This window comes from Eptesicus fuscus, chromosome 12 (assembly GCF_027574615.1).
Source record: "Eptesicus fuscus isolate TK198812 chromosome 12, DD_ASM_mEF_20220401, whole genome shotgun sequence".
Lineage (NCBI taxonomy): Eukaryota > Metazoa > Chordata > Mammalia > Chiroptera > Vespertilionidae > Eptesicus > Eptesicus fuscus.
In genome coordinates this window covers 35726274-35749528 of record NC_072484.1, presented here as the reverse complement: position 1 = coordinate 35749528, position 23255 = coordinate 35726274, and the positions used below count along the sequence as shown (strand labels likewise).

At 35.3% G+C, this 23255-nt stretch overlaps 1 protein-coding gene across 2 annotated transcripts in view; it reads left to right on the top strand.

Moving 5' to 3' along the window:
- Window positions 1–20286, top strand: part of RBM39 (RNA binding motif protein 39) — a 28920-nt gene extending 8634 nt beyond the window's left edge. The window contains exons 5-17 of one of the 2 annotated variants that reach the window (XM_008149665.3): window positions 1331–1396; window positions 1493–1546; window positions 3947–4064; window positions 4450–4602; window positions 7166–7303; window positions 8650–8715; window positions 10957–11161; window positions 11555–11632; window positions 15614–15646; window positions 18327–18408; window positions 19343–19448; window positions 19855–19933; window positions 20032–20286. In XM_008149665.3, the coding sequence (XP_008147887.1) occupies window positions 1331–1396; window positions 1493–1546; window positions 3947–4064; window positions 4450–4602; window positions 7166–7303; window positions 8650–8715; window positions 10957–11161; window positions 11555–11632; window positions 15614–15646; window positions 18327–18408; window positions 19343–19448; window positions 19855–19933; window positions 20032–20132 (1279 nt within the window). In that variant the 3' untranslated portion in view covers window positions 20133–20286. Of the gene's footprint in view, window positions 1–1330; window positions 1397–1492; window positions 1547–3946; window positions 4065–4449; window positions 4603–7165; window positions 7304–8649; window positions 8716–10956; window positions 11162–11554; window positions 11633–15595; window positions 15647–18326; window positions 18409–19342; window positions 19449–19854; window positions 19934–20031 lie in introns of both variants that reach the window. The other variant, XM_008149664.3, reaches the window with a different exon arrangement.
- Window positions 20287–23255: the final 2969 nt, after the last annotated feature.

The window sequence follows — 23255 nt, the reverse complement described above, 5'->3', positions numbered from 1 at the left end:
CTCCTAGCTGCTTATTTCATAAACTTTATAAAGTGCCTAAAGGGTCCGTCATGTATGCTCTGTTAGAAAATATTTTGCTTTTTGTCCAACTTCTCAGTCTCCTGCATTCTCTTTTTTTTTGTTTTTTTAACCAAAATGAACTAAATAGGAGGAAAAAGGATTACCTTAAATTCTGAGTACTATTTTCTCTGTTCAATGATAAATGCTCGAAGTCAGCCTGTGATATCCTGGTCTGACTTAAAAATGATTTAGTTCTTACATTTGGCTTCAGGTGATTTTTAACTATGGAGGCAAAAATTGGGACTTTTATAATTAAGGGAAAAGAAAGTATTTATACCTTCTTCTTTGAACTTTTAATTTATTCAGTAAATGTATATTATCAGTATTAGCTTGAATTGCAAAGGTTTAATACAAAATAATTTATTTGGAATTGCTTGGGTGTTGTTAAGTACATGTGTAGCTCATGAAAATGAATTCAAATGGTGGGTCACAGACCACTAGATATTTCATTTTGCTACCTTTCTGGAAAAGAATAACAGGATGAGCACTAAGGGACATCTGATTGTCTCTTAAATTTAGTTTATTTTGGTCTTTCAAAATAAAAGGCCCCTAAACTGCTGGACCTTTTTAGAGTTATTTAGAATATAGAATAAATCTGTATTTTAGAATAGTTGCCTTTTTGATTTTTTTTTTTAAACCTTTAATATGTAAAGTCCTCAAAAATTTTTTTTTGAAGAATCAAACTTCCTTCACATCTTTACTATGGAATATTTTGCCACGGGGAAGTGAAGTATAATGTGCTAGATGTGTTTTTATGCAATCCCTGAGACTTGTTGTAAAATGGAATTTTGGAGTTTCATGATTATGTATAAATAGTCGTCTTATGTTTTAAAGGAAGTCTCTTAAGAATACATGAATTATATGTATGTTCCTGAGGAAGGATGTGCAAAAATTTTTGCACGCCAAATTGTTAACTATAGTTATTTCTGGTGTGAGAGAAGTAAGGATTTCTATGTTTTTCTTAAACCTCAGGAATTTATTAATAAATGTGTCATCTTTTAAAAACTATAGACTAAAAATAAGAGTGAGCATTTTCAGAATTTAAAAACTTTGAGGCTGTAACCTTTGGTCTTGGCACCTCTCAGTGGTCCAGGATGGATAGCTGTAAGAGCAGTTTGCTTGGGATAGAATTAAAAAGTCTATTTCCTCTTCATAATTGAGGTGGAAAAGAAGCAGCCTAAACAATGTTAAGCTTGCTGGAGAGCACATGAACGTGATCTTAGCAAGACCCTAAACCTGTAACTAGTGTAATTTTGTGTTTCCTTTTTAGCTCCGGACCAAAATTTAACAGTGCCATCCGAGGAAAGATTGGGTTGCCTCATAGCGTCAAATTAAGGTTTTTAAACATACTTCTGAATTGTTTAAATTGTTTTTCAAGGAACTAATATGGTGTATTTGTTTGGGTAACTTTTGAAACTTTTTAACTTTGCAGCAGACGACGTTCCCGAAGCAAAAGTCCATTCAGAAAAGACAAGAGCCCCGTGAGGTAGCTGTTGTCACTATTTATTTCCTTTAGAACTTTTAGCTTTTATACACCTTTTGTAATTTATACTATTGCTAAAGTTATGACATGAAGTAAATTGGACCATATTAAATGTCCTTTTGTAGTATTAGTACTATTAATGTATTTCTAAATTTTCAACAGCTTTCCTTCTAATTTCATATAAATAAATCTTAACCAAGTTGACTGGTTTTTAAGTAGTAGTCTTTGGTTCTTGAATGTTCCTATAGGTTATTTTCCTTTTAAATAAACATAAGGCTTACCTGTCCAATTTACCATTTTGTTCAAGCAATGTTTTATTATATCGGCAGCATTATATTGATAGCATTGTTCTTTACTTGGTGTTCTGCCTTCCCTTAAAGGGAACCTTTATTTTTTTAATTGATTTCAGAAAGGGAGAGAGATAGAAACATCAGTGATAGAATTATTAACTATCTGCCTCCTGCATACCCCACGCTGGGGATCATGTCTGCAACCTGTGCATGTTCCCTGACTGGAATTGAACCGTGACTTCCTGGTTCATAGGTCAATGCTCAACCACTGAGGCACGCCGACCCGGCTTAGAAGAAACTTTTTTTTTTTAAATGTATTTTATTGATTTTTTTTTACAGAGAGGAAGGGAGAGGGGGAGAGAGTTAGAAACATTGTTGAGAGAGAAACATCAATCAGCTGTCTTCTGCACATCCCCCACAGGGGATGTTCCTGCAACCAAGGTACATGCCCTTGACCGGAATCGAACCTGGGACCCTTGAGTCCGCAGGCCGACGCTCTATCCACTGAACCAAACCGGTTAGGGCAGAGGAAACTTTTTAACTTTGAGTTTATCCTGTTACTTGGTATATTCTAATTATTCCAGGATTTGGTAAAAACCTCAATTTTAAAAGCTCTTGCAGATATTGATGTTTTTAACTCTTTAATTTTCTTTCTAAAAATTCCCTTTTAGTTATCTTTCTCTGGATCTAGTCCAGCTTTGTATCTCTGTTTTACAGTAATATTTTTTTAAATCAGTTATTGATTTCTCGAAGGGATGTACCAGAATTTTGTATAGAATATTTCAAAAGTATTCCTGAGAATGTTCAAAACATGGATATGCTTGTATGCTTGTATCATGAAGGACTTGCTTAGAACCTTAACCATATAGTGATATTTCATAATTGATAATGCTAATAGATACTTTTATTTTCCTTAAAATTTATAAAAGTAAATTTTATTTATTGTGCTATTATTTTCTCCCTTATTTGGGCACTTCAGTTTCTTCTTTAAATTTAGAAGTGTAAGGCTATTTGTATTGATGAATAAATTGTAGCCCACTACCATAATTTCCTGCTTTTAAAAAATGTTTTTATTGATTTTAGAGAGAGGGCTAGAGAGATAGAAATATTGATGTGAACCTGACCGGTTTGGCTCAGTGGATAGAGCGTTGGACTGGGTTCTGAAGGGTCCCAGGTTCGATTCTGATCAAGGGCATGTACCTTGGTTGCGGGCACATCCCCAATAGGGGGGGTATGCAGGAGGCAGCTGATCGATGTTTCTCTCTGTTCGATGTTTCTAACTCTATCCCTCTCACTGCCTCTCTGTAAAAAATCAATAAAATATATTTTAAAAAAGAAAAAAATATTGATGAGGGAGAAACATTGATCGGCTGCCTCCTCCATGCCCCCTTACCGGAGATCAAGCCCCCAACCCAGGCACGTGCCCTGACTGGGAATTGAACCCGTGACCTCTTAGTTCATGGGTCGATGCTCAGCCACTTGAGTCACACTGGCCTGGTTGCTTTTGATTTTTTATTTGCTATAGTTACTCTGTCTGTATTCTGTATTTATCGAGAAACATTTCTTTGCATACTAATTTGCAATCTTAGTAAAGCCATTCTAATTCTAATACAACGACCTCACTATTCCATATATCCATCTCAATTTGTTAGATAAAATTCTTAGAATTAAACAGTTTTTGCCATTTCGGTTTCTACTTTCAAATTTATCTTTTGTGATTATCAAATTTAACTTCGCTTAATGATTTTATGGTTTTGTTGTGAGAAATCATCCTTTCTACTAACATACGACCAGTCCGATATGTGGCTGATTGGGGTTATATAATGTTACTGTTTGTTTCTAAATGTTCAGTAGTCTGTTGACCCTTTATTATCCTGGAGAAATGACCATTTTTAAGATTGAGAGGCCAGTGGACTTTTGTTCTAATAATGTGTAAAATATCAAAAGAAACATATAGTAAACTGTTATCCTGTTGAATTGTGTCACATTGAATTACTCTATGGACATTTTATATAAATCGGGCTTGGGAATAGTGGCAAACTAGTTTCTGTTTACGGAAAATGTACTTTAACAAGAATAAGTTATAAATTGCTGTATTTCTTACTCCTGTTAGGGAACCTATTGATAATCTAACTCCTGAGGAAAGAGATGCAAGGACGGTTTTCTGCATGCAGCTGGCAGCAAGAATTCGGCCAAGGGATCTGGAAGAGTTTTTTTCTACAGTAGGAAAGGTAATCTTAGCCTATTTAGGGTGGTCATATAAGTGGAAATTGCAAACATTTCAATAATTGTCAATATGACAGATAAAATAGAAGACATCTAAACACCAAACCTTTTGATTTAGTAGAATTTAATTACAGAATTTTTTTTTGTAACATTTCTATTTTAACCTCACTTGGAAGTTAATAAATGTTGGAGATGATAAATGTTACCACATTTATCAAAAAATAGAAGATAGAAGTGGGACCACAAATGTAGTAATCTTTAAAATTTTTTAATGGCTTACACCTTTAATTATCAATAATATGCCTCTTCTTTTGAAATTATTATTTATAATGGCTTATACTGGATGGTTTCACAAACAACCTTGTGTTTAAGTGTGTGTTTTCTTTTTAGGTTCGTGATGTGAGGATGATTTCTGATAGAAATTCAAGACGGTCCAAGGGAATTGCTTATGTGGAGTTTGTTGATGTTAGCTCAGTGCCTCTAGCAATAGGATTAACTGGCCAACGTGTTTTAGGAGTGCCAATCATAGTACAGGCGTCACAGGTAATTTTTTTTTTTTTCTTGCTTTAGATTTTGATCATTGATAGTAATGAAACCTGCTGTTGGCTTAGTGTTGTGCAGTAGTGTTTTATGCCTTAAGGTGTAAATAACTATTTCATGAAAAAGACTTGAGAACTTGATCTAGAATTTTATTGATTTGTAATAGTCTCTTCGTTGTTTATTAAGCATCCATGAACATGTTTTTCCCTTGCAATTTGTCAAATTGAACAATTTTGACTTTTTTTTTAGTACATTTATTAAAGTTGGGGACAATGAAACAAGTTAGGGTTAGAATAGAAGAAGCAACAGGAGAGAGCCTAGGCAGAACTGCTTTGGCTCAATAAATAGAGAAAAGGGGGCCTTGGCGACAGGTTTATGGCTTTAGACCAGGAGAGCTGTGGCTGCTCATTGTTCCCCTGGTTGCAAGAGTTTATGAGATGCACGCCTATGAGGTATGAAGAGGTGAGGAGGGAAAGATATGGGAAGCTCCCAGGAGGGAGCACGCTAATTTTGACACTTAAAACATTTTCTGTCCTGGCTGGTAAGCTCAGTTGTTAGTGTTAGCCAGTGAACCACAGAGAATTAAAAACAATTCTTGGTGAGAATAACACAAAAAAATTAACATTTTCAGAAGATTTTACTTCATGTCAGGAGTAGTTTGGCCCTGGCCAGGAAGCTCATTTGGTTAAAAGCATCAATCCCGATAATGCCAAGGTTGCAGGTTTGATCAGGACACATATAACAATCAACCAATGTCCTAGCCAGTTAGCTTAGTGGATAGAGCATTGGCCCATGGACTGAACGATCTTGGGTGTGATTCTGGTCAAGGTCAAGTACCTTGTACCTCAGTTGCAGGTTCAATCCCCCAACAAGGTGCCACATGAAGGAGGCAACCAATTGATGTTTCTCACATCAATGCTTCTATTTCTGTCCCCCTCCCTTCCACTCTCACGGCAAAAACATAATAACCAAATGAATGCATAAATAAATGGAACAGTAAATTGTTTCTCTTTTACCCTTCCCTTATTCCCTCTCTCTAAAATCAATAAATTTTTAAAAGGTTTTTGAGTAGCCATCATTTCTAGTATTTCTTTAAAATAAGGTATTTCAGCCCTGACCAGTTTATCTCAGTGGATAGAGCGTCGGCCTGCAGACTCAAGGGTCCCAGTTTTGATTCCGGTCAGGGGCATGTACCTTGGTTGCTGGCACATACTCAGTAGGTAGCGTGCAGGAGGCAGCTGATCGATGTTTCTCTCTCATCGATGTTTCTAACTCTATCCCTCTTCCTTTCTCACTGTAAAAAATCAATAAAATATATTTTAAAATAAAATAAGGTATTTCAAACTAACTTAAGAATATCTTGTAGCCAGAGCTGGTTTGGCTTAATGGATAGAGGCCTGTGGACTGAAGTGTCCCTGGTTCTATTGCTGTCAAGGGCACATGCCTGTGGTTGCGGTCTCGATCCCCAGGGTGGGATATGAAGGAGGCAGCCAATCAGTGACTCTCATCATTGATGTTTCTCTCCCTCTCCCTCTCTGAAATCAGTAAAAATATTTATTAAAAAAAGAATATCTTCTAAAATAGTCCAAATTAATTTAAGAATATCTTTTAAGATAATCCAAACTGTAATATAATTCCTCTACGCTGGTTCTTTACAAAATTGGCAAAAAATATTTAGTTCATTTAGATGTGGATAAATTGGGATGTATCAATATCTACACTAATAAAAGAGTAAGATGCAAATTGACGTACCTTTGTGACTCCCACCAGCCAATCGGGAGTGAGTATACAAATTAACCCAACAAAGATGGCAGATTAATTTGCACACACAGGTGCTGAGCGTCTTTCGCGGGATGCATGTGTCTCGGGATGCATGTGTCTCAGGCGTTCTACACTGCCCCAGCCGCTCAGGGCCGCTGGGCAGTGTGGGAAGGCAGAAAGGCAACTCTGGCAGCCAGGGGAAGAAAGGCCCATTCTTGCACGAATCTTTGTGCATCGGGCCTCTATTATTTATATAATAGGAAAGTATGTATTAGGATTCATCATCAGTACCAAAATAGACATGTTGGTAGGTTTTCAAATCACTGATCTAATACGCCATAACGCCTAAATTATTTGGTTCCTTCATCAGACTCAAGTTGTAAATAAGTTTTATAACCAAATCAGACTTGAAATTCCAGTTTCACTGCTTAACAAGTTTATGCAACGATAATCAAATTACTTGCTTTATGACCTGTAAAAGGTGACAATGTCCTAGTTAATATTTTGGGAGTACTTAATGTTGGGTATTTATCACTTGATTGTACGTAAACAATAGAAAAGTAATTGGTCTGTTCTCTTCCTGTGATGGAGGAGTATAAACCTAATAGTTTATAGATTCACCTGACAACCAGGGCTCAAGCATCAAATTAAATGAAGTTTGAATTTATTTAACTCTAACCTTCTTTTCTCCTATACTATTCAAGGCACACCATTTTTCTATGATAGGTACTTGAAAAAAAATGATATTTGACTGAATGGTTTGATTTGATTTATAATGTGCATTTTTACTTAATCTAACTTGTAGGCAGAAAAAAACAGAGCTGCAGCAATGGCAAACAATCTACAAAAGGGAAGTGCTGGACCTATGAGGCTTTATGTGGGCTCGTTACACTTTAACATAACTGAAGATATGCTGCGGGGGATCTTTGAGCCTTTTGGAAGGGTAAGTTCCAATTTCTTGAACCAATAAATTTCAATAGGCTCTTGATCCAAATGTAACTAATAATTTTTGTATATCTACTTTGTTGTTATATTCTATAAATTAAGATGGGGAGGGTGATTCTGCAAGGTTTTTGTGATAATTTCAATTAATCTTCAGTATTGTGACAACTCTCAATATCTTCTTTTCCCTGAAAGAAGATACCATTTGAAGTTAGACATTCTATTAATATGTTGTTATTCATAATGCTACAGTAAAATGCATAGTATTAGAATCATTCATTTTAAAAAAAATCAACATATATGATAAAAATGTACTGTATGCATTTGGAGAAAGAGTCGTTTTTTCCCCTTGGTTTATTCTGTTGGATGCTTTTCTTACTGAAAATTTAGGGGTATGTAGAGAAGTTTCTCTACTAAATTAAAGTATAATTAGATTTTCTGTTTATGTCCAGTGGGTCCTCGTTTTGGAAAAAACATTTTATTGCAGAATAAATATTAACAGTAGATTGTTCTTTGGTTTAAAAGATGCATTTTGTGCCCGTGAATAAAAATCTTGGTTCCTGCTGAACCTTATCCACTAGCAATGTTCATTGCTCTTGAATGTATATTTTTATTGCTTTCTTTCATTACCCCCCTTTACCCCTTTTTAAACTGTTTTAAGTTAATAGTGGTAAACATTAGGGTGTTGAGATTGTGAGTGCTTTGTGTATTGGAAATATACACAAGTCATAAATGCATGGGTTGATCAATCATTATAAAATGAATTTCCTGGATCCACTAGAACATGAGTAAATACGATATGCATGCTGTATCTTAATTTTTCATGCTTTGTGTGGACAGCTTTATTTTGAGGTATGATAAAATTCACAAACCGCACAATACACTCATTTAAAGTAAACAGTTAATTGCTTTTTATTCTGTTTGTAGAGTTGCACAATCATCACTAAATCCAGCGTTCTTTTTAAATAATTCCAACACTTTGGGCAATTTATCATGCCTGGTATTGAGAATTATTTTTTGATGGTTTCGGCATAATGGAAAGGAAACAGAAATGTTTTCATTTCTAACATCTGACCGTATTTTACAAAGAACTTTCTATATTTTGTTATTTGTTTTTGAGGCAAAAGATTAATATTCTTGAAATATTTTTTAGCTCCCCAGTACATGACTTCTTGCTCGGGAAGTTGCTAGCCTTTCAGAAGATTTTACGGGTGGGGTAATTCGGGTTGTGGTATGTTTTCATTTATTATTTAGGGGAGAGAGGGAGATTATTCAGTCATGTTTCAAGGAAAAACATTTTACCCCCCCTACTTTTTACTTAGTAATAATTATGTTTTTTATTTCTAGATTGAAAGTATCCAGCTCATGATGGATAGTGAAACAGGTCGATCCAAGGGATATGGATTTATTACGGTAAACAATTATCATTACGACTTAAATGTTTTTGGTTTAAGCAGCATAGTAAAACTTCATTAGGTTATTGATAGTGGAGAATTGGAGCATGGCTATTATTTTCAAGTTGTTTAAATTAGCATGATGTTATAGCCATTTTTTAGTAGCAGTATGTATCTACCAAATGTGAAAGTTTAACCAGTTTACTATTATCCTGTATTTGGTCAGTTTGTTTAGCCAACTGTTCTTATAATTAAAGTCTTCGACTCCTTTAATTTTTGACTCTTGTTTGACACATTTTTCTTTTGAACGAGGTCTGTGGGATTCCATTTTACTTAAAATCCTTTTTATATTTATGCATCTTATCACAATGATGAGAATCGCCTGGTGTTTCTTACTAACCATTACAGCCCAGTCCATGATTTTAAAAGAACCACATGTCCTTGGCTAAGGATTAAAAAATAAAAAATCAACCAATGAATGCATAAATAGGTGAAACAACAAATTATGTATCTCTGTGCCTCTCGTACCCCCAATCTTTTCTCCTTTACTCTAAAACTGATCAATAAAAACAATTATTTAAAATACAGATAGGTCCCAGTTTTAATCAAGAAATTATAATTGTCTTATATTCAAATTTTCATAAACTTTAAACCTGTTGTAGGAGAGAATGTATTTTGTATGGTCATAGGTATTTTATTTCATCCCTATGGTGCTGGTGAAAGGAGAAAACTTGTTTATAAAACTCATAAACCACTAACATTTTATTTTGTTTCTATAACATTAATGTGGTTATCTTCCTTCCCCCAATATAAATATTGGGGTGGTTTTTTTAAAACGGGGGATTTTAAATGTAACATAATGATTATCTGTAAGTTTTCCCATCTCAGTAAAATAATTATATTTTGAGAGAAAGAGAGGAAAGGGGGGTTGGTGAGAGACATCAATTTGTTGTTCCACTCACTTATGCTTTTTTTTATGATTCATTGATTGCTTTTATAAGTGCCTTGACCAGAAATTGAACCCAAAACCTTGACATATGAGAATGATGCTCTAACCAACTGAGTTACCTGGCCAGGGCCAGAAATTATTTTAAACAATAAACATTCTGATAAAAGATTGAACTAGGGAATTCATGGGAATATGTTCCTTTCTCCCATTAAATTAAAACCAGAGGGTATGAATTCGTTTTTCTGCATTTGCAACCTGGAATTAAGAATATTCATGATTTAATTGGCAAGAAAATTTGACCCAGCATTTTGTATTAAAAATAATATCAGGCCCTACCAGGCTCAATGGTTGGAGTGTCTGCCCATGGACTAAAGGGTCCCGGGTTCGATTCTGGGGTGGGGGTGTCGGAGGCACCAATTGATGTGTCATGGAAGAAATGGGCTCAGGAAACAAGTTAGAGGCAAAAGAAAGGCCCTTGGAGCATAAGGGAAAGAGGGAGTAAGGAGGATGAGGGGTTTGGAAAGGTGCTGGCATGCTTTCAAAAGGGAGTCCCTATCTTGTCATTTTATTTTTTTAAGCCTCCTTTCAGGAGCTTATCATTCTCTATTTTTTAATATATTTTTATTGATTTCAGAGAGGAAGGGAGAGGGGGAGATAGAAACATTAATGATGAAAAAGAATCATTGATTGGCTGCCTCCAATCACGCCCCCCACTGGGGATCAAGCTTGCAACCCTGGCATTGCCCTGACCAGTAATCAAATCATGACCTCCTGGGTCAGAGGTTGATGCTCAACCATTGTGCCACACCAGCCTGGCCCTATCTAGTCATTTTAAATCAGGTCAGTAATATAGTCTGATTATGTTCGTTATATTATAGTTTAAAATTACTTCATCATCTTCCCAGTTATAATTATTGAATATGGTCGTATGTAATTTCCTATATAATAAAAGACTAATGTGCAAATTGACCGAATTGCAGAACGACAAGTCTATTACGCACACTGACCACTAGGGGGCAGATGCTCAATGCAGGAGCTGCCTCCTGGTGGTCAGTGCACTCACAGAGGGAGCGCAGCTCAGCCAGAAGCCTGGAGCCAAGGCTGGCAAGTGCAGTGGCAGTGGTGGGAGCCTCTCCTGCCTCCACGGCAGTCAGACATCCCCCGAGGGCTCCCGGACTGCAAGAGGGTGCAGGTCGGGTTAAGGGATCCCCTTGCGTGCACCAATTTCATGTACCAGGACTCTAGTAAACTAATAAGCATTTCCTTACCTATGTAAACTAATCTACTGGCCTTTTTTCCTCTCTCGATTAGTTTTCTGATTCAGAATGTGCCAAGAAGGCTTTGGAACAACTTAATGGATTTGAGCTAGCAGGAAGGCCAATGAAAGTTGGTCATGTTACTGAACGAACTGATGCTTCCAGCGCTAGCTCCTTTTTGGACAGCGATGAACTGGAAAGGACTGGAATTGATTTGGGAACAACTGGTCGTCTTCAATTAATGGCAAGACTTGCAGAAGGTAAATTTTTTTTTAGTGTTAATGATTTAGTATGACTATGATAATGAGAAAGGTATCTAGACTAATAAATGGAAAGTGGTTTATTTTGGAATTGATGTTCTCCTTGGGCAGCACATGTATGTAATTTCATAGATTAAGTTCCTCACCTTAAAAGTTCTAATGGAATCTACTTTATGGTGGTGCATTTTTGAATACCACAATGCATGCTACAGGATTCCTTGTGCTTTCTATAAAAATAACATTCTCAAACTTCAGAATAAATTGAGTTGTAGCTCTTACACTATATGCTGCTTGTCATGTTTATTATTGGAGTGACTTTTGTAGTAAATACTCAGAAAACTGGATTTTTCTGCTCTTAACATATTAAGGACTTTAAGACCTATTCTTTTCCAGGTACGGGTTTGCAGATCCCACCAGCAGCACAGCAAGCTCTACAAATGAGTGGCTCCTTGGCATTTGGTGCTGTGGCAGGTAGGAATTGAATCTTTTCTAATTTGAAATCATTGTTTTTTCACCTAATTCGAAAATTTGCCAAATTTTTGCATTTAAAAGGACTTACTGAGAATTCAATTCATCAAGTACTTATAGCCAATCAATTTCAAATGTCCCTATAAGAAAATGGAGATATAGGACAGAATTATTTACTAATCATAATAAGCTGTCAGGGTATTATATTGAATCTTGCACACCAATTTTAGTTTAAATTGCTGTAAGCCATAGAGACTAAAACGTTTATATTGCTTTATAGAACAAAATATTTCTTTGTAATATTTAAGTTCAGAAAACTACCAGAGGGCTTTACTGAAGTGATTGCAGTATCAAGAGTACTCAGTAAATTGCCCAGTAAAGTTCTTTCCTAAACAGTACACATTATTTTGAGATGTTGAGTTAGGTAATTAAGTTCTTGGAGAGGACAGGAAGGGAGGAGAGCATTGGCAGTTTATTACAATCCTCCTATATAATAAAAGGCTAATATGCAAATCGACCCGGTCACTATGATGCGCACTGACCACCCACAGGGGGAGTGCTGCTCAGGCAGAAGCCGGGCTCAGCTGGTGAGCGCAGCAGAGGTGGCGGAACTTCTCCCGTCTCTGTGGCGGCTCTAAGGATGTCTGACTGTTGGCTTAGGCCTAAGGCGTCAGTTGGACATCCCCTGAGGGCTCCCGGACTGCGAGAGGTGCAGGCTGGGCTGTGGGACACCTCCCTCTTTCCCCCCTTCCCCCGCTTCCCCCGCATGAAACACATGGTCTTCCTCTCTTTTATGGCTTAATTTAATTATGTGGATTTGTCTTTATATACCTTGATATTAGCGCATATCTACAAGCTAGGATAACATTTAATTTTGAAATGTTGACAACTTGTTTTTTTTGTACTTACCAAAACTATTTGTATTGTGAACCCTGCATGACAGGAAATACTTTATTCCAAGAAAGTATGCAATTTATATTATAAATTGGTCCTTTTACCATATCTACAAAGTGAGCCTGCAATATATAAAAAATGAGATATGTACACCTGAAACTAATATAACATTGGATGTCAACTGTAATTGAAAAATAAAAAATTTTAAAAAGTAAAGAAATGATGAGTGATGATGGTACTGAATCTATATAAAAAAGTTCATGTGGTTGCTTCATTGATTGATTTTCTTGTAAATGCAAGTTCATTAGCTGATTAATAGAGTATAATTTTCTACTTTTATATTGCTCTTCGTTAGAAGGGGGCTTTTCTTTCATTTTCTTCTTTGTTGTTAATTCTCCCCCAAGGATATTTTTTTCCCTGTTGATTTTTAGAGAGAGTAGAAAGAAGGGAGGGAGCCAGAGAGAGAGCAAAGAGAGAAATATTGATGATTGATGTGAGAGAGAGACATCACTTGGTTGTCGCCCACCTCAGCTAGGACTAGGTAAGGTTGGAACTGCAACTGAGGTACTTTCCTTTGACCTGGAAAATGACAGGGGACATGCTCTAACCATTTAGCACACTTGCCAGGGCAGTGTTTTCTTTTTTAATGGATATCCAAAAGTTGTAAGAGTACCTTTAGAAACCTGCCTTTAGTTTTCTGTGCTTCCTGTCAAATTGAGCGATTTATTTTGAAATCTGATAGTTATTCTGTAAAATTTCTGACAAAACCATGCCAAGTGTAACCTTATAAGATTTTTAAAAATGATTAAAAATCACAACAATTACTCTAATAATTTATTTTTACTTTAAAAATATATTTTTATTGATTTCAGAGAGGGAGAGAGGGAGAGAGAAACATCAATGATGAGAATCACTGATTGGCTTCCTCTTGCACGCCCTTACTGGTGATCAACCCCGAAACCCAGCATGTGCCCTTGACCGGAATCAAACCTGGGACCCTTCAGTCCGCAGGCTGACACTCTATCCACTGAACCAAACCAGCTAGAGCTATTTTGACATTTTAAAAAAGCATTAGTCATATAATTTTCAGTGAACTAGTAGTTCTAGAAATCATTTGCTATAAATAATTCCTAGTCTGTGATTTGAAAATTATTTAATCTGAAGGCCATTCTTGTATTGCTTCCCATTGTTCAGGTCATTCAGTAATTTAGGAAATGTTTGATTGTTCAACATATTCTAGATATTCTCACTAAAGGCCAGTGACTTAGATTTGTTCCCTACCTTTGGGGATTTGATGCAGTGACATGATTGATATCTTAACATCTTAGGTTTATTCTGGATGGTAAATCAAATACATTGATTTAATCTTCTTCAAAAACAGTATCTTTCCCTATTGAAGATTTTTCAGTCAGCTGCCTTCTTTCATCCCTTGCTGGGGGTTGAGCCCATAACCCCCAGGCATGGGCCCTGACGGAATCAGTGGGCCACCTTTTGGTGCATGGGATCATGCTCAACCAACTGAACCACTCTGGCCAGACTCCACATGCTTATATTCTGGAAATTTAATAGGTTCTAAAATAGAGTTCTTACCTTTATGAAAACCATGCTTTATTTTCTAACTTGTCATAACAAATGACATGAAAAATAATTGGAAATTTTTTTATGAAAACTTGATTTTAAATATTCATATCTTATTTGTTTCCAAGTGTCAGAGTTCTTGGTCAGACTTAAAAACACTAAGTTCTTGCCAATCTCCAAATTAGTTTTGGTGGCTTCATATTCCTCTGGCCATAATCTTGGGATCAGAAAGTCATGTAAAAAAAGTTTTTATTTTTGAAATTTTTATAGGGATTTATTAACACTTAAAATAGTATGGATTTCTGATATCTATACATTTTTTCCCATTTTAGGAGAAAAAAAAAAGACAAATTGTGTTTTAATTTAAAGTTTATTGACAATGTTCCGTTCCTATGGTCATACCTTCAAGTTCCTTCAGTATACACCAGTTATATTTCTTCAACACCTTGAGATGCCAATTTTGAGCACCTAGGACCCAGGTATACTTATATCCCAATATAACTTGGGCTGCGGATCCTGTTAATTTTTGCCCATGTTTTATGATCATGTACTCAGCAAGGAACCCGAATGGCAAAGTGTTGCAGTTGAATCTCATGTTAATGAAAATTGGGTATTAAAGCTAAACAATTTCTATACTGTATATTTCTGAAACTTTTAAAGATAGTTTTTAACACTGGCATTTTCTTGACTGCTGCTGTATTCACTTGCTAGCAGCTTTCTCTTGCCTTTTAGTGTAGAAGTATTAACAATTATATGGGAAATATATTGGTAAAAATTCCCGTTTTCTTTATTTTTAATGCTGACTAGATGCTTAGATTTTTCTGTATTGCATAAATTATGGTAAACCCAATTAGATTTCATTCCTGCCTCAATAAATTTCCAGACGAGGTTATAAAACCAGATTTTTAAAAAATTCATCATCTTTGCTGGACTTGACTCTTTTTAATACTAAAAGCACTTTTAAAAAGTATCAAGTTAGTATGGTGTATTTTCCACTGGTGTTGCTCTTACTACTTCAGTTGGTACATTAGTGAAAGTGTTTACAGCTGTTTGATACTACTATTGCAGAGATTACTATTTTTTCTAAAAGTTTAAAATGCTTATTCCCACTATTAGAACAATAAATAGTTGACTATCTCAAGTACTTGGAATTGAATTCTCAAGATCAGGGTTTTCATGTATTTTCTGACCGGTGTGCTTCCCTTTCCCCATTTCCCATTATTCCCATGTGTAGACTAGTGTAGTGGAATGTATTTTAGATGTGGAAGAGTACTTAACTAGGAATAAGAAAAGAGAGGCCTAAGTTTCCTAGGACAGGAGGAAAGAAGGCCCCCAAAGCCTTGCCAATGAGGAATGGGGAAGGGGGTTTGGCTGCCAGGTTTTACTATAAGTTCATTTTCACAAACCCTGCTACAGTAGTCCTCTTTTATTAATGCTCTCCTGACATTTACCCTGTTAGTTGAGGCTCTTCATTGTTCCTGCACTGAGCTGTAGAATTCTCTTTTGTTATAGATTTGCAAACAAGACTTTCTCAACAGACTGAAGGTGAGTTGAGCTTTTTATTTGTCTTTGAAATAAATGTAAATATAGCAAGACAATTCTTTATATTTATCATTGTCTTTTATTTTGGATCCAGTTTTGTCAGAATGACAGTCATATATTTATATTACATTACACAGACAGTAAGCTATTTTGCTAATATATGTGTTTTGGAAGGCCCAACCCAAACTATTACAATTGCATGGATAAAAAATGAAAATTTTGTGCTTTTTTAGCTTTAGCTTGCTTAGAAGTATTTTAAGCCTTTTATGCTTATTTTTGTGTAGTGGTTGTTAGTTTTACATAGAAGTCAGAAAGTGATATTTGTCAGATAGACAGATCTTTCAGAACATAGTTTGTCAACTTAATATAAGATTAGGAAAAACTGGCTCTAACTCCAGTGATTTGTATATGCAGTACCAAGCAATGAGACTATTATCCAGAACAAAATTGCATGCAGATTTCAGAGATTGAAATGATTTATAAAGTGGGCTATTTTTTTCTTATTTTTAATGTCCATGTTATTATCTGCCATTTGATATTGAGCAAATTCAGTATCCATCTTTTTTAGGCTTTAGTTAAAGTTGTTTAGGGAAATTATTCTATATGAGAAATATCTACCATGTTCTTTGGTAGGAATTAAATGTATAATTTTTCTAGTAAATGGGGCAGCTATATTCAACCCTTTTATTTCTAACGGATTTTAAAAAGGTGATCTAGTAGATTTTTCTATTAACTATATTTCTCTGCTGAATTTATTGTGTTCTGCATTCTTCTAGGTTGAGCTGGAATATTTCTATCATACATTTTCTAAATATTTTTCAGTATTCATAGTATATTGTCAAAATTAATTGGAGGAAGTGGAAAAATTAAGTTCTCAATTATTTTGTAATGACCTAATTTTTCTTCCCAAGCATACTTCCATTTATTTATGATGAGGGTACACAGGCTTTTTGTTTTTAAGATACATGTTCACCTATCTTTTTTTATTCAGTTGGTTTTCAAATATTTTTATTGATTTCAGAGAGAAAGTGGGGGAGAGAGATAGAAACATCAATGACGAGAGAAGAATCATTGATTGGCCACCTCCTGCCACAACGCTTAGTGGGATTGAGCCCACAACCTGGGCGTGTTCCCTGATTGGGAGTCGAATGGTGACCTCCTGGTTCATGGGTTGATACTTAGTAATTGAGTGACACCAGCTGGGCTGGCTTTATTTTTTTAACTGTAATATAAACATGGTTGCATCTTTAACTTTTTTCCCCAATAGAGTTTGACATCTGTTAAGTCACTTTAATATGTAGCCTAATTCTATCAGAAAAAAATTTATTTAATGATGTATTTCATGTGCAACCGTAATTTTTATTCAGTGGAACATTTCTGATACTTCCTCAGGTGAATGTTTATAATTTCTAATGCACTGTTTTATCCTTAGCTTTGTTGTTATGTATTGGAATGAAATTTGGTCAAATGTTTTGATTACGGTGAGTTGTGTAACAGCTACTGTTAATGTTTTATAAATCACATGTAGCCAATGGAGCGGCTGTCTTGGCCAGTGCTCTCACTTCAAACTTAAAACCAATAGGGTTTTAAATGCTAAGCTTAAATATCTGTGTTCAGTATTTTTTTATTTTTTAATATAGTGAATATTTTAGTCTTATTTTTTAGTGCTAGTCTATTAATTCTTATGCTAAAGCAGACAATCATTTTTAAAAGATTAATCTGGTTTTGTAATAGAATTTATAATTCGAGGATATTAAATCTTAGATGCTTGGGTAGTTTTATGCATCTTATCTTTAAGACTTAATCCTTTTATAATGTTTGTGTTTTTTAGAAATATATAACTACATATTCATGGGTAGAATCCTAAGAAATACAGTAGGGTCATACATTTATTTGGCATTTTACTTACTTATTCATGTTAGAGGTGCAGGGGTGGAGAGAAACATCCATTTGTTGTTCCACTTTTTTATGCATTCCTTGGTTGCTTCTTTGCCCTGAATGGTGATCAAACCCACACAAACCTTGGCATATTGGGACTGAGCTACCTTCCAAGGCCTTATTTTGGAATTTTAAAGATCATATTTCTTAGTGTTTTTATGGATTTTCAGAGAGAGAGGAAGAGAGAGGGATAGAGATAGAAACATTGATGAGAGAGAAATATCTTCATTCAGCTGCCCACTACTGGGAATCGAGCTCCCAACCCAGGCATGTGCCCCTGCTGGTATCTGAACCGGTGACGCTCTTGGTCCTAGGTTGACGCTCAACTGCTGATTGACCCTGGCTGGGCCAAAAGATATATTCTTATTACCCCCTGCTTCTCAGGGTATAAACTCAAGCAATTTTACAAAGTCAGTGTTTAGTTTAATCCTTTGTCTTTCTGGATTGATTTGTGTTATATGTATCATTTAAGTTTGATTACACATAAAGTTTTAATTTCCCTTGTGAAAAATAAAACTCCCAACTTTCTCAAGATTGGCCACTTCAAATGTTGACGCAGTTTTCTGGCAACTAAAATGGAGTTCTGTTACATACTTTGATAGCCTTGTTAAGTAAGGTAAATTAGTTAAGTGGCTGGCTTGACTCCATACCCTAGTTTCATACTTTGGGTTTAGTGGGTTTTTTGTTTTGTTTTGTTTTAATGCATTTTCCATGGAACTAATTGCCCCCCCCCTTTTTTTTTTAGCTTCAGCTTTAGCTGCAGCTGCCTCTGTTCAACCTCTTGCAACACAGTGTTTTCAACTCTCTAACATGTTTAACCCTCAAACGTAAGTAATGGTCAAGTTCAAACACTTAGGATGTTTCCATATATTTCATAGTTCAAATAGTGCAACACTTTTTTTTTTTTTTAATATTTATTCATCTTACAGAGAGGAAGGGAGTGGGATAGAGAGTTAGAAACATCGATCAGCTGCCTCCTGCACACCCCCCCATTGGGGATGTGCCTGTAACCAAGGCACATGCCCTAGACCGGAATCGAACCCGGGACCCTTCAGCCTGCAGGCCGACGCTCCATCCACTGAGCCAAACCAGTTAGGGCAGTGCAACACTTTTTATCCTTGTAGCACAATTATTATGCACATTGTTGGTTATTTTCTTTGGATGTGTTTGTAAGATTGGAATTGAAAGCTATGCAGATTTTATATTTCCCATTTATATCTAACTTTACTAAAGTTTGTGTCAGTATTTATTTTGATCACCAGCTTATACCAATTATGGGCTTTGAGATTTTAAGCTTATTTCAGTCTAATAGCAGAAAAGTATTTTTTAAAATTTCTTTTGATTAGTGCATGCTGTTAATTAGAAATATTTTCTACTTCCTAGCCAGTGATTAGAATGCCATTTATTAATGAGTCCACATCTTGTTTTTTTGTTGTTGTTCGGTAAATTTTTAAATCAGTCACTATTTTTGAGGAAATACGTTTCATACAACTTTAATAATTTATAACATGCTGTTGCATTAATATTACTTCAGAGTTTACCATAGAAAGAGCCTTGGAGTCTTGTATTCTTCTGTTAGCTTTGTCTATGAAATGGTGATAAACTGTTGGTATAAGAATCATTTGAAAAATGTCAATAAATCATTTAAGTGACTTAAAAATCTCCAGTGCCTTATACCTAACACTGATTTTTTAAATTAAAAAAAATGCATATTTTAAAATGTTTATACAGTGTCTAATAAAGCTTAATACTTTCTTACAGAGAAGAAGAAGTTGGATGGGATACAGAGATTAAGGATGATGTGATTGAAGAATGTAATAAACATGGAGGAGTTATTCATATTTATGTTGACAAAAATTCAGCTCAGGTATTTGCTCTTTTTATTTTATTTTAATATATTTTTATTGATTTCAGAGAGGGAGAGGGAGACATAGCAATCTCAATGATGAGGATCACTGATCGGCTGCCTCCTGCACGCCCCCTACTGGGGATCGAGCCCACAACCCAGGCATGTACCCTTGACAAGAATCGAACCCGGGACTCTTCAGTCTGCAGGCTGATGCTGTATCCACTGAGCCAAACCAGCTAGGGCTATGTGCTCTTTCTAATAAGCAAAAATGTTGCTCTCTTTGCCTTAAACTTTACAGATACTTGGGTCATATTATGATTAAACAATTACATAGTTCTAGAGCACTGAGTCTATGTAGGCCGCTTGAATTAACCTGTTCAAATGCGCACTGTTTAGGGTAATAATTCTTTTGGTTGTATTTTAGGGCAATGTGTATGTGAAGTGCCCATCAATTGCTGCAGCCATTGCTGCTGTAAATGCATTGCATGGCAGATGGTTTGCTGGTGAGTTTAATCTTTCTTTTTCTGAGTGATTATTAAGGCTCTAATTAATCTAAGTGAAGATATTAAACTACCAATATCTGTTTGTTTTTTTTCAACAGGTAAAATGATAACAGCAGCATATGTACCTCTTCCAACTTATCACAACCTCTTTCCTGATTCTATGACAGCAACACAACTACTGGTCCCAAGTAGACGATGAAGGAAGATATATAGTCTCTTATGTACATAGCTCTTTTTCTTTTGAGAATTCATCTTGAGTTATCTTTTATTTAGATAAAAATAAAGAGGCAAGGGTCTACTGTCATTTGTATACAATTCCTGTTACCGTGAAAAAATAAAAATGTTAACAGGAATGCAGTGTGCTCGTTCTCCCTATATAGCAAATCCCACTGTATACAAAACTCTTGTTCTGCCTTTTAAATGTACATGTAGAAAATTACATTAAGGATCTATAGAAATAGCTCTAGGGGAACAAATGTGCTTAATGTATAAAGGCAAACAGGGATGTAATGTTTTTAATGTTTCATTTCAGAAGCCTAACTTTTTACACAACAGTTACATTTCACATTTTCACTAATGTTGATATTGGCTAATGGTTTAGCAGACAGGTTTCTGAAATACACATTTAGTGTATGGAAATTCAAGACAGCTAAAGGGCTGTTTGATTAACATCTCATCTTGCACTCGGATCAATTGGCAAGAAAAGATTTCAAAATTACATTTCTGAATGGTATCTTTTCAATTAATGTATCTGTAAAAGTTTCTCTGTAAATATGTGTTCTAGTGTGTCTAAGATTCCAAACAAAATGATCCCTGCATTTCCTCAAGATGTTTATTGAGTCTGGTAAGCAAAACAGTCTGAGCAAGAAATGGGAAATGCGGAAATAGGTTTTGTCTGGTTGCATATAATCTTTGCTCTTTTTAAGCTCTGTGAGCTCTGAAATATATTTTTGGGTTACTTCAGTGTGTTTGACAAGACAGCTTGATATTTCTATCAAACAAATGACTTTCATATTGCAACAATCTTTGTAAGAACCACTCAAATAAAATTCTCTTAAAAAGGCCACAAGAAATCTTCATTTTTGAAATGTTTTGAAGTCATAGAAACATGAAAATAGAATATTAGTTTCTTTGACTTTTAGTAGTTATTAGGTATTTGCCTCTGGAACAATTATTAGCAGTCTGGATAAATTCTGGCCCTCGAGTTGTCTCTGTACATTCCTGTATATTATTATCTCTTGGCATTGTACTTACTTAGGGTAATGTATTAAAACTGATCTACAAAAAAGGAAACAAAACAAATTCATCCAGGCTTTAAACTTGGGCATTAAGTTTCCTGTGTTGTCTGGACATCCTTGTGAAAAAATGCTTTACTATTTAAAGTAAATACTGAACAAAAATGGAGTAAGTTTAAACTGATTTCCCAAATTGACTCAAGGCATTTACTTTATTATGGAATTTTGAGCTTTAACTTGGGTAGTGAGCCATCACCATTTATACTCTGAACTCTGCTTTAAGTTGTGTATAGGTTGCACCTTTGGATAGGTAATGTTGATCCTAATGGGAGATTTTCCAATATTGATTTTTCTTACCTCATTTCTGTTTCTGCTGCATTGATTTGTTAGCGTTGAGGCACAGGTTTTACACTACTTAGATAAGTTATCTAATCAATTTTAAGTATGGAGCCATCACAATTTTTTACCAACCCTTTTGGATGAGTTAGTCCAAAATTGCTTCAGTTATTCAACATTAAAGTTGAAGTTTCAAGATTAAAGTTAAGTTTTAATTAAAATTAAGTTTTTTTTTAAACACTGGGCAGCAGTGTTTCTTGGGGCTAACTTATATGGGGTTTTTTTCCCTCCAAATTAGTCATAATTTTTAAATTCAAGTTCTGGTTCTGTCAGGTTTCCTCATTCCAGCAAAGATGGCCATGGTTTAATAAAGGCAGGAAATTTATACCACAGAACGAAATTTGGGTTGTAAATGATGTTCAAAGCAAATGTCTTGAATAGTGTGATACATAGAAAGTAATGCAAATTGCTATTTTGAGTGAAATCCTTTAGGTAGACATCTCACCTACTCTGGAAAATCTGTAACTGCTATTTGTATTCTGGTAGTAACCCTGATTTTGGCTGAATCTGAGAGTATGTCCACAAAATACTTTAAGTCTAGTTTCTTATAAACATTCCCATTTACTACGAACCTACTTATTAAGGCAATTACAGCTGAACAGCGGTTCTCCAACTTAATTCGTTCTGGAAGACTTAGAAAACCAAAGCATTTTTTCCCCATTAGAAATAAACAGAATTTGTTCCAGACTCTCAAATGATGCCGTTTTAAACTTTTAACAAATCTTTTTGATTTTTAGAAGGGGTGGGAGAGACATCCATGTGAGAGAATGGAAACATCAATTGACTACCTTACATTGGACTTGTGATCAAACAAAACCTGGGTATATGCCCTGACAAAGAACCTGCATACTCCAATCATCTGAGCTACACCAGCCAGCGCATAACTTTTCTTATATACAGTACATATCTATAATGCACTGATGAGACACTTTAAAAACAAAGACATAAAATTTAAGTTTACAAAAAGGACATGTACAGTAAAAATAAAAATTTAATAAGCAACAAAAGGAAAATACAGCACAATTCCCTGAGATGTTAACAGAAGTAAACAGACTCATACTCCTGTATTTTCTCCTTTTTCACCTCAGATACATGACTGAATCATACAGACAGGTATCAGCATGAAAGGGTTGTTGGATTGAGAAGCAAATTGTTCAAGTGAGATGGGAGATGTTTGAGAACTGAGGTTTGACCAATATAATTTTGTGGGGGGATGAGGATCAGTCTATACAATTTACATCCTCATTGATGACTGGTAAGATAATCATCTGGGATTGATTTAGTTGAAAAGCTACAAAAGTGCCTGATAGTTTGATTTTGTGTCACTATGGATAACTGGTTCTTTTTCTCATCAAGCCAGCAGGTATATCTGGACAACTTTTGTTTTTGTTTTTTTTTGGACTTTTGAATGAACAAAGTATTGAAAATAAAACCCTTGCCTGGCTGGTGTTGCTAAACATGCTAAAAAAGGAAAACACCCTTTTGCATTGTGACCTTGAGGAAATGAAATCTACCTGTATCTTGTTTTTTACCTTTAAAACACTGATAGGGGACATATGCAATGCTTTCAACAAAGATTTATGTAAAAAATTAAAACGGTGATAAATCAACAAAAGGTTGAGTAATAAGGGTTTACTAGAATCTATGAAAGGTTCCAGCCATGGAAAAATTTTCTAGCTTGTAGTTAACAT